This window comes from Muntiacus reevesi, chromosome 2 (assembly GCF_963930625.1).
Source record: "Muntiacus reevesi chromosome 2, mMunRee1.1, whole genome shotgun sequence".
NCBI classification, from domain to species: domain Eukaryota; kingdom Metazoa; phylum Chordata; class Mammalia; order Artiodactyla; family Cervidae; genus Muntiacus; species Muntiacus reevesi.
In genome coordinates, this window is record NC_089250.1 from 172,452,701 (window position 1) to 172,464,472 (window position 11,772).

The window sequence follows — 11,772 nt, forward strand, 5'->3', positions numbered from 1 at the left end:
TAGTTCTTCTTCGCTTTCTGCCATAGAGTGGTGTCATCTGCATATGTGAGGTTATTGATATTCCTCCTGGGATTCTTGATTTCAGTTTGTGCTTCATCCAGCCCAGTGTTTCTCATGATGTACTCTGAATAAAAGTTAAATAAACAGGGTAACAATATACAGCCTTGACGTACTCCTTTCCCTATTCGGAACCAGTCTGTTGTTTCATGTTCAGTTCTAAATGTTGCTTCCTGACCTGCATACAGGTTTCTCAAGAGGCAAGTCAGGTGTTCTAGTATTCCCATCTCTTGAAGAATTTTCCACAGTTTGTTGTGATCCACATGGTCAAAGGCTTTGGTGTAGTAAATAAAGCAGAAGTAAATCTCTTTCTGGAACTCTCTTGCTTTTTTAATGATCCAACGGATGTTGGCAATTTGATCTCTGGTTCCCCTGCATTTTCTAAATCCAGTTTGAACATCTGGAAGTTCACGGTTCATGTACTGTTGAAGCCTGGCTTGGAGAATTTTGAGCATTACTTTACTAGTGTGTGAGATGAGTGCAATTGTGTGGTAGTGTGAGCACTCTTTGGCATTGCCTTTCTCTGGGATTTCTTTTCATTCCATGAAAACTGACCTTTTCCAGTCCTGTGGCCACTGTTGAGTTTTCCAAATTTGCTGGTATACTGAGTGTAGCACTTTCACAGCTTCATCTTTTAGGATTTGAAACAGCTCAACTGGAATTCCATCACCTCCACTAGCTTTGTTCATAGTGATGCTTCCTAAGGCCCACTTGCCTTCGCATTCCAGGATGTCTGGCTCTACGTGAGTGATCACACCATTGTGGTAATCTGAGTCATGAAGATCATTTTTATATAGTTTTTCTGTGTATTCTTGCCACCTCTTCTTAATATCTTCTGTTTCTGTTAGGTCCATACTATTTCTGTCCTTTATTGTGCCCATCTTGGCATGAACTGTTCTCTTGGTATCTCTAATTTTCTTGAAGAGATCTCTATAGTCTTTCCCATTCTGTTGTTTTCCTCTATTTCTTTGCATTGATCACTGAGGACGGCTTTCTTATCTCTCTTTGTAATTCTTTGGAACTCTGCATTCAGATGGGTATATCTTTCCTTTCCTCCTTTGCCTTTTGCTTCTCTTCTTTTTACAACTATTTACAAATAGAGGCCTTACAAGGCCTCTTCAGACAACCATTTTGCCTTTTTGCATTTCTTTTCCTTGGGGATGGTCTTGATCACTGTCTCCTGTACAATGTCATGAACCTCCTCCGTCCATACTTCTTCAGGCACTCTTATCAGATCTAATCCCTTGAGTCTATTTGTCATTTCCACTGTATAATCTTAAGGGGTTTGATTTAGGTCATACCTGAATGTTCTAGTGGTTTTCCCTACTTTCTTCAACTTAACTCTGAATTTGGCAATAAGGAGTTCATGATCTGAGCCATAGTCAGCTCCTGGTCTTGTTTTCGCTGACTGTATAGAGCTTCTCCATCTTTGGCTGCAAAGAACAGAATCAGTCTGATTTCAGTATTGACCATCTGGTGATGTCCATGTGTAGAGTCTTCTCTTGTGTTGTTGGAAGAGGGTGTTTGCTATGACCAGTTCGTTCTCTTGGCAAAACTCTATTAGCCTTTGCCCTGCTTCATTCCGTACTCCAAGGCCAAATTTTCCTGTTACTCCAGATATTTCTTGACTTCCGACTTTTGCATTCCAGTCCCCTATAATGAAAAGGTCATCTTTTTCTGGTGTTAGTTCTATAAGGTCTTGTAGGTCTTCATAGAACCGTTCAACTTCAGCTTCTTCAGCATTACTGGTCGGGGCATAGACTTGGATTACTGTGATGTTGAATGGTTTGCCTTGGAAACGAACAGAGATCATTCTGTCATTTTTGAGACTGCATCCAAGTACTGCATTTTGGACTCCTGTGTTGACTGTGAGGGCTACTCCATTTCTTCTAAGGGATTCCTGCCCACAGTAGTAGATATCATGGTTATCTGAGTTAAATTATTCACCGTAGCTTTACAGTAAGTCTTAAAATCAGGTAATGTTAGGCCCCCAACTTTGTTCTTCTTTTTCAAAGTTGTTTTGGCTATGTTAGGCCTTTTAAACTCCCCATAGATTTAAAGATCACTTTGTTGATTTCTGTTTAAAGAAACTCTGCAGAATCTTGATCAGGATTGTAGATAATTTAGGGGGGAATTGACATCTTAATAACATCATGTCTCCTGAACCATGAACTTAATATACCTTTCCATTTATTTAGGTATTGCTTAATTTTTCTAGCAATGTTTTGTGGTTCTCAGGGTATGAGTTTTCACTTTCTGGGTCAAATTTCATATGTATGCTGTCATATTTAATATACAATTGATCATTATTAATGTATAGAGATATACAATTAGTGTTTGTGTACTGTTCATGTACCATGCAACCTTACTAAGCTCACTCCTTAGTACCAGCAGCTGTATTATTCTGTAGATTGCACAAGGTTTTCTACACCGACAACCACATCATCTGTGGACAAAGACAGTTTTACATGTTCATTTCTAACCTGGATGCTTTAGTTTCTTTGTCTTGCCTAATAGCATTCTGGATTGAAGTGGTGGAGGACACACCACTATCTTATTCCTCATCTTAAGGAAAAAGCATTCAGTCTTTCAACATGTGAGCTCTAGTTTTTTTCATAGATGCCCTTAATCAGACTGAGGAAGATCCCTTCTATGAATGGTTTGCTAAGAGGTTTTGTTTTATTTTATCAGGAACGGATGCTGGATCTTGTTAAGTGCTTTTTTCTTATACCTGTCTTTCTTTCTGGTCGCTCTGGGTCTTTTGCTGGTGCACACAGGCCTTCTCTAGTCGTGGCGAGTTGGGTCACTCTCTAGTTGTGGTGCATGGGCTTCTCTTGTTGCAGAGGCTCTGGGCGCGCAAACTTCACAGCACACAGGCCAGCAGCCGTGCACGTGGGTTTCGCTGCTCCACGGCAGGCGGCATCTTCCTAGATCAGGGGTCAAACCCCATCCCCTGTGCTGGTGGGTGGATTCTCACCTACTGTACTACCAGGGAAGTCCAATAATGTTTAATTTTTAAAAATATCTGGTGAACCAAATTGACTGACTTTTGAATGTTACACAAATCCTGGGATCAACCTGGTATATTATCCTTTTTACACATTGTTGGACTTAATTTCCCAAATTTTGTTTAGAATTTTTACATCTATGATCATGAAGAAGAACTGTCAATAGGGTTTTTCTTAATATCTTTATCTTGCTTTGGTATCACACTGACACCAGCCTTACAGAAGAGTTGGGATGTATTTCCTCCTTTTCAATTTTCCCAAAGAATCTGTACAGAATTGGTATTGTTTTTTTCCCTTAAATGCTTGCTGGTATTCTCTAGTAAATGCATATGGGTCTGACATTTTCTTCATGGAAAAACTTTTAACTACAAATCCAATTTATTTAATAGACTGAGGGCTATTCACATTATCTATTTCTTTCTGACTGAACTTTGGTCGTTTGTGTCTTCCAAGGAATTTTCCATTTCATCTCCATTGTCAAACATATGCCATAAAGTTGTTCATGAAATTCCCTTATTATCTTCTCAACATATAGAGTCTATAGTGATGTCACATCTCTTATTTCTGATATTGTTAATTTATATCCTTTCTCTCTCTTTAATCAGTCTGACTAGAAGTTTATCAATTTATTGATCTCTTTAAAGAAATAGCATTTGGCTTTACTGACTTTTCCATTTTTCAGTTTTCTATTTCAATGGTTTGCACTGTGGTCTTAAATTTCTTTTCTACTTATTTTGAGTTTGATTTGCTCTTTCTACTTTCATGTTGAAATAACTGATTTAGGGTTTTTTCCTCTTCTCACACAACTATTTGGTGCTACAGAAGCTCCCCTAGGTGTTGCATTAGAGATCTCTCACACATTTTGATATGTGCCCCCCTCCCCACCACACACACACACAGACACACACTATAGTTCAAAATAGTTTCCCTTCTGATTTTTTCTCTGGCCCACAGTTATTCTGGTGTATGCTATTTACTTTCCAAATATTTGGGCATCTCTCCCATAGCTTTCTGGGATTTTTTAAAATTGAGGTAAAATTCATATAACGTCCTTACGTCGTGAAGGGACAGTAAGCTCTGGACACTGAGAAACAGGTCCACCGCTCCAGCCACGGCTCTCTGGGCCAGGTCGTATGCTTCCAAGTAACATGCAGTTCTCTGCTCTTCAAATTTCTCACTTTGGGCAGACAACCTTTACCAGAAGAAGAGTGACATTTAGAACAAAACCGTCAAAGCATTACATTGTCAGTACTAAAAATGTGTAGCATGTAATTTTCATGTAATTACAATGTATATTTCAATGGCACTTTACATCTTATAATTGGGTGTGTTACTGGAAAGATCCTCTCAACCTATTTGGAAGAGAGGTGGAGACCTGGAGGAGCGCACGTGCACAGCCTGAAGCTCGTTTGCAGGCGCTGCGGCCGCTGCAGTGCCGGGGGGCTGCGCGGGCCCCTCACTTCCCGGCCGTGTGTGAGTGTGCCCACGCCCTACGAGCACCCCAGCGGCTTCGGTGACCACAGCTGCCTGCTGCGCGGGCTCCCAGGTGGCGCATGCCTTTCCCTCATAGAGACTACTTGTAAGCCCGGCCTTTGGTTGCTCACTGTGTTTTGAACCCCTGCGTGGCCCCCACGTGGGGTGGCCCTGGGGAGGCTGTGGGGGATGGGCAGGGGAGGTGACGGCACTGCTGGGGGCGGGCAGCTCCTGGCCTCTGAGGCGACACGCGTGTGGCTGAGTGTGAAGAGGTGTGCGTGTCCACGGCTGAGTGAGACGCGGAGCGACGCTCGCTTCCCCGGGGCAGGGAGCACAGCGGGTTCCCACCTCTTTATGCGGGCCCGCTCCAGCTGAATGTCCATGCACTTCTCCCTGTGGCCGATGCTGGCAAACTTCTCCTCCACCTCCAGCAAGCGGCGGTCTATTTCCAGCGTCAGAAGCAAGTTCTCCTGGGGGTCTCTGCCCAGCTGCTCCTCGGCGGCTTTGATCTGAAGGCTCAGACACCTGCGGGAGCAGGGGCGGGGCGACGCTGCGACTGGTGGGCCGGCCGCTGCCCGCCGCCAGCTCGCTCTGGGCGACGGGAGGGGCACCTTCGGGGCAGCACTGGAGACGCCACAAGCCACGCCCTTGGTGACAATGCCACGAGGTCAGCAACTAACATCTCCCCACCCAGGCATCTCCATCCCTCTGGAAACTCGAAATCCCTCTCAAAGAACTCTGGAGAAGAGACGAAAGCCAGGTGGAAGTGAAGCCTGTTCACATGTCAAACCTGCAGCTGGGGGTCCATGAGCGTTTGCTGGGGAGGACCAAGGGGCCCCCTCGGAGGTGGGGACAGAACAGCCGTGAGGAGCCCTGTCCCAGCACAGGAGGAGTTCAACAGAGAGGAAGGCAGTAAAGAAAACCCCCATCAGGCAAAAGCTGCGGTGCTCTGGTCATGGAGCAGAAGCTGTTCTGTGAAGGCGGGACCTGCAAGTCTGACTTAACAGACAGACCTGGGGCCGGCTCTGTGCATTCCTAGAAAGAGGCCCGTGCAGCTGGAGCTGAGACCACGGGAGGCTGCTTTCCAGAAGTCCAGTGACCAACTGGGAGGACGGCTCAGGGACAGACTACTCGTCTGAGCGCACATGTTCCTGCCTGGAGTCTGTCCTGTGGCCTCCCGCCCCTCGGGCTTCTGCAGAGAGCTTGATGCTGTGATCGTGGACCAGACGCTCGGCCCGAAAACTGGAGGGGAGAGCGGCAGGCAGACTGACAGACCCCGGGAGAAGGCTCACCACCTGGGGCACCCACACTGACTGTGGGGAGAGGAGTGGCTGGACCTTCTCCAGCCTTAGAGGCTTCCTGGGTATCAAGCCACCTCTGAGGAGCTGAGATTCCAGGGACAAACAAGCCACCAGCCCACCTGGTCCCAGGAGAGAGGCTGCCTGCCAAGGAAGGGATGCGGGAGGCAGCTGTGGACACAGGCCCTTGTCCTGCGCGTCTCTGAACTTCACAGGCTCGAAATACGACTTACAATTAATAGCAGAAAGAAGAACACCACAACTTTCACAGTGATCAATGTTCTTCCTCACAGAACGTTACCTGGCTTCCAGGTCTGTGGTCATGAATTCCAACATGGGCATTCGGTTTGGCCTCTCTTTCTTGAGCACGTTGAAGGTGTCTATGAGCTTCTGGAACAGCTTGCAGACCTGGGGCAGGCCTGGCAGAGTCACCATGGCTCTGCCATCCCCCCCCACCGGCCGGCCCCCCGCCCCGCATGCAGCGGCCCCTCACCAGGGTCTCTCGCCTCTCGCCCTCTGCGGACAGGAGCGAGTCCGCCAGGGTCAGGGTGGACTGGTACCAGAACTCCTCACTCCCTCCCAGGCGCTGGGCCTTCTCCACCATCTGCCGAGCCTGCCCGTGCTTCTTCTCCTTGTTGGCGAGCTGGGCCAGCAAGTGCAGGCACCTGGACTGTGCGAGAGGATCGCCCAGCTCCTGCAAAGGAGGTGCGTGTGGACGGAGGATGGGGTGGGGCAGTGGGCGAGAGAGACAGAGAGAGACGCATACAGAGACAGAGACCGCGAGGCAGAGAGAGAGAGGCAGAGACGGAGTCCAGGCCCTGGTGCCTGTCCAGGGATGAGCCAGCAGCACGAGGGGCCCAGCGCTGAGCTCAATGCCTGTGTGTGTGAAGACCTGCTCCGCAGAGTCTAGGAAGCCCCTCCCGGCAGCAGGAGGGCCGGGTGGCCGCCGGGTGGAGGTGAGGAGAGTATGTGGACCACCCTTTCATGGGTCTGAGGGAGGCTGACCGGGAAGGTCCCAGACGTTCAGGCGCAGGCCGGGAGACGGGGTCACGGGCTCGCAGCCCCGCCTCCTTGACCTCCTGCGCCCCCTCCGGGTCCCCCCCCCCCCGCAACCCCAAGGCCCGTCCTGCTCGCTCCCCTCCACCAGTCGCACGGCCGTCCCAGTCCCTCCCCTGGCCACGCTGTCCCCCTGCCTGAGACAGAAAGCAAGCGATGTTTCTCTCGAGGGTTCTGTTCCAAAGCAAGGGCCAACTCGGACAGTTCTACAACCTTGCCGCCCCCTCCCAGGGAACAATCCTGAACATCGCCCGGAGACGGAGCCACCCGCTGGGGGCCCTGGGAGCTGCCGATGCTGCAGCCCAGCCACCCCCTCCAGGGAGGGAGGGACACATGGGTTGGCTCCGCTCCGTTGCTGGGCCTTCCCCAGGGCACCATCCTTGTGGGGACGGAGCCCAGGGAGAGGGTCTCAGTCAGGCTGGAGAGAGGAGGCAGGAGCTGAGGCGTCCAGGAGCCGACACAGGAGGTCCCTCCTGGGGGAGCGGCCGAGCCGCCTCAGGAAAGCCAGCAGACGGTAGGGGCCTGAGAGGCTGAGCCGAGGGCTGGGTGTCCACACTGGAGGGAGCCTTTCCAAGGGGGCCTGGAGGGAAACCCAGACTCCCAGGGAGACCTCCGAGTGGCCACAGACACCTGCAGGGCCCACACGGAGAAGCAGAACAGAGCTCCGGAGCAGGTCGGGGCCCTGGGACACCATCTGCCTCTGAGAACAAATCGAAGCCCTCGGCCTCTCGAGGGCCCCATGACCCACATGCACCATGAGGGGCCTACTCAGAAACACGCGGTCTCTGCGGCCCAGGAGGAAGAGAGGCCGCAGCACAGACCCGCCGCAGTTACAGGAAACGGGCTGTAATGAAGCTAGAGGAGCAGACAGACCTCCACAGTCAGATGGAGGCTCCAGAACAGTCTTCAGCACAGAAGGTCCCTGCCTCCGAGACAGCCGCCATCCTAGCCGGGGGCTGGGGGTGGGGCTGCTTCTGGGGGAGCAGGCCCCACAGGTGTAGTGGGCGGGGCAGGTGTGGCCTCACCTGGAAGGCCAGGTAGGCCTCTGACAGTAGCAGCCGCGCAGGCTGGTACAGCTCCATCTTCAGCAGGACTTCGGCCTTGAGGGTCCACAGCAGTGGGAAGGATGTTCCATCCAGGCCCCTGCCGGTCTCTTCATTTACCTTCAGGATCTGTAGGATGCACAGGCCCACGGGGGCCGCGTGGGTGCAGGGCGGGCGCCGTCAGCACGGCCGCCCCCGGCCCCGCATGCCCAAGCCCAGTCCCTGCTCCAGGGCCCATGGCCAGGCTGTCCTCCCAGGATGCCCATCCCTGCTCACGACCAGGCCACGGAGCAGCGCCGGGTGCAGGGGGCGGAACTGCCAGGGTGACAGGCGACCTTGGACCGCACATGGGACGGTCATTTCCCTTACAGGCAAGCGCTAGAGGCAAGACCACCACACGCGCGGGGAGGGTGGGGGCACTCAGGCCTCCCAGACGCTCTGCGCCCACTGCGAGGGATCACCCTTCCCCTTCCCGTTGGTGTGGGAGCTCCTGCCCCCCCCCCCGCCCCCCACTGGCCATCCCCAGCTTGTCCTCTCTGAACCACAGCTCAGACCCTGCAGTCTCGCCTTCCCTGAGGGCCGGAGGGGCAGGGACACACCCCATCAGTCTCTGGATTTCCCAGGAGCCGGCTCAAGGATCAGGAGGCCTTGGCCGCTAGGACAGGTCCAAGCGGAGTGGCTGGAGCTGGGCCTGTTGCCGCCCCCACTGGACCAGGAGTCAAGCAGCTTCTGCAGAGCAAGGCTACCTTATCCTTTGCTATGAGGGGCTTCATCTCTGCCTGCGGGGCCGAAGCGGGGAGCTCATTCAGTGCTGGCAGACTTTCTTCTAATAGAGGTTCCTTATTTTTCTCCTTTTTCAAGGCAATTTCTTTTCTGCAGCTAATATAAGTAAAACGAGCATTATGCCAAAAAAGAAATAGAACGGCCAGAGCACCTGAAAATGTTCAACAGTAATCAAAAAAATACAAAATAAAAGCCACAACAGGCAACTATCCACTCGTGTTTACAAGGCTTTTTTAAAAATTCCCCTGGTTTAGCAGCACAGATGACTCCCAGTTTTCCCGAGGAGATGCAGCTGAGAGCAGGGCCGGCATCGAGCCCAGGCAGAGGGCAGGGGGTCAGTGCTACAGCAGGGGGTCTGTGCCATATGGGGGGCCCAGGCGGGGGGCATCACAGCAGGGGGCCCTGCCGCAGTGGGGAAGGGGTCCGAGCCAGCCGCAGCAGCTCACCTGGCCTGCTCCATGTCGCAGATGTAGGCCTGCCCCACCACCTCCTCGTGGTACGTGGCCGCCTCCCTCAACCTCAAGTCAGAACAAGCCAGGGCAAGTCTGGGGACGAGAGGAGTGTCAGCCCTGAGTCAGGCTGCCCTGGACTCAGGAGGCGCGACAGAGATTGGCAAACGGAAAAGGAACAGATACTTTGCGGCTCTTTTCAATGATCTTTAAAGCCAAGCCAAGTTACCAGGAGAGACAGCAGACGCTGTCAATCAGATTCCTCAACACATTCATAGTCTCGGGGTCTCAGGGTCACCTCCAGAGGTGGAGACGAGGCACAGTGTGGCTCTGACCCCTTCACAACTGCAAGCCAACGAGCTCTGCTCTGACTTTTGTGCAAAACACTCTTATTTTGAAATGATTTGAAAGCTTCCAGAAAAGTTACACAAACACTACGAGGAATTATTGAACATCCTTCATTGTCCAGGTTCTCTATCTACATATACAATAATACAAAAATTATACTAATATATGTATATAAATTACTTCATATATAAATTTTATATATAGCTCAGGACATAATAAAAAATTATGTGTGGGTAAATATATAAAATTTTTATATATATGTACATTTTTTTCCTGACCTATTTGAGTAGGTTGAGGACACAATGCCCCTTTCCTCTGCTTATTCTACTTCAGCGTGTATTTCCTTGAAACAATGATACTCTCTTAAAAACCAAGTAGAAATTAAAAAATTAAGAACATTTTTATGTTCAAGTATTTTGATGTATTTGGCTTTACAAATCTTAGACACTTTATTATTTATATAAATAGTCAACCACAGAATTAATGTTTTAAGATCTGATTTGTCTCTATATTGCTTTGGGCAAATTTTTGCTTTAGCCACATAAACGTCCCCCAGCTTCCCTGAAATACAGCAGGAGCACCCACCGGAGGTGGTAGAGATCCTTTAGGCTCTTGCTTTCAACCACGGAGGCTGCGATGAGCACCCCCAGCTGCAGGACCGGGATTGCCAGCTCGTGAAGGAACATCTTCTGCAGGGCCTCCACCAAGTGGTCCAGGTAGTACAGACTGTACGTCTGCGTCAAAACACAGCGAACACGCGAGGTCAGGGGCGCGGAGGATGGGTCCCGGCCCCCAGGGTCCTCCCCAGGAGCTCCGCCCCCCTCCCCGGAGCCACATGCGGTGCGGATTCCTGTCTGCTGAGGGGACCAGTGACTTGCTCTCTGCGTCCTCTGCTTCACCAACAGCTTTCACCTTGTCACGTGCAACTTCCTAGACTTTTTAGCACAAACACAGCTAAAGCTCCTCACGAGAATAATCTACCTGCTTTCGTTCAAATTAGAGAGTCTTTGTTTTCTTTCTTTATGTACCCACCAATTGCTTTAAAATTAAGCACAGGCAGAGATGCACTAATGCTTCTTATAATGCTGGACTAGGTTTGATAAAGCAATTATTCTTCAGTGGAAAACTGGAAAATACGGATGAACAATTTAAAAAATCTGCTTAAAGCACTGAGGAGTGAACAACTCGGAAAAAATGACTAATTTTTTATCATATAGCGCAAGAAGAGGGGAGTTCAGATGTGTGAACCCAGCGCACTGGGGCCATGACCTGGGTGTTGGCTGAGGCCGAGGCAGTGGAGAGCCTGCTCGTGCCTCTGACTTCCCTGTCGGGTGGAGCTGAGGGCCCACCAAAGGCTAAATGCTCCCATCAGGTCCCGGAAGTCTGTGTCTGAGCCTTAAGGGAAATGAAGTAAAACACGCCCTGTCACGTTCAAACCCAGTGGTGTTTGACTGGCCTGGAAAGCACGTAGCTCTTTGAGGGACTAACTGATAATTCCTGATGAGGCCGCTCAAGAAAGGGGGTGGAGGGAGACAGAAATATTTATAGGTTCTACAGACACTAAAAAGATAATAACAGGATATTAAGAACAACATTATACCAGTATATCTTATATTTTATATTAACTGGAAACATCCTAGAAAAATACAACCCACCAAAATTACTACAAAAAAGAAATTTAAAAATGTAAAGGGTTCTATAACTATTAAATAAAGTGGATCCATAATTTAATATCTTCCCAAATAGATCTAGGCCCAGAACTCTTCACCAGGGAATTCTTCCAAACGTTTAAGGAAGAAACAATAGCTAATTTTATATAAATTCTTCTCAAGAAGAGCTTGAAAAAGGAACATTTTGGAATTGACTGAAAGGTGAGTGTGATGCTGTGAGAAAACACGACCCGCGCATCTGGTCCTGCTCCTGGTTCCAGCACTGAGCACCTAGAACCCTCTCACCCCACCTGACTTCACACCCACGAGGGGACTCTTGGCCGCTCCTGCAGACCTTCAGGAGGCAGGTCGGCGGCCAGAGGGACCAACCACATGGCAGGACAGTGAGACCCTCAGCCCGTCCCCCGATACTTGGGGAGGGGAGGGGCTGGAGGTCAAGTTAGGGACCAACGGCCACGAGAGGACCAGTCATGCCCTGTCCTGGAACCTACGTGAACCCCCTACGGGATGGGGTATGGAGAGCTCCTGGGCAGGTGAGCACGTCCACCTGCCACGAGGGAGGGGCCTGGTGGCCCCCAGCTCCTCGG

General features: G+C 50.4%; 1 protein-coding gene across 19 annotated transcripts in view; it reads right to left on the minus strand.

Annotated features, from left to right (window-relative positions):
- CFAP46 (cilia and flagella associated protein 46) overlaps nt 1–11,772 on the minus strand; it is a 96,728-nt gene that overhangs the window by 24,335 nt on the left and 60,621 nt on the right. For all 19 annotated transcript variants that reach the window (XR_010661576.1, XR_010661574.1, XR_010661575.1 and 16 more), the window contains exons 32-39: nt 10,101–10,249; nt 9,165–9,263; nt 8,682–8,814; nt 7,918–8,064; nt 6,330–6,530; nt 6,138–6,244; nt 4,887–5,063; nt 4,122–4,257 (exon numbers count right to left, since the gene is read on the minus strand). Coding sequence is in view for 14 of the 19 variants with exons in the window: in XM_065923596.1 (XP_065779668.1) it covers nt 4,122–4,257; nt 4,887–5,063; nt 6,138–6,244; nt 6,330–6,530; nt 7,918–8,064; nt 8,682–8,814; nt 9,165–9,263; nt 10,101–10,249 (1,149 nt within the window). In the remaining 5 variants the exon portion in view is untranslated. The remainder of the gene's footprint in view (nt 1–4,121; nt 4,258–4,886; nt 5,064–6,137; nt 6,245–6,329; nt 6,531–7,917; nt 8,065–8,681; nt 8,815–9,164; nt 9,264–10,100; nt 10,250–11,772) is intronic.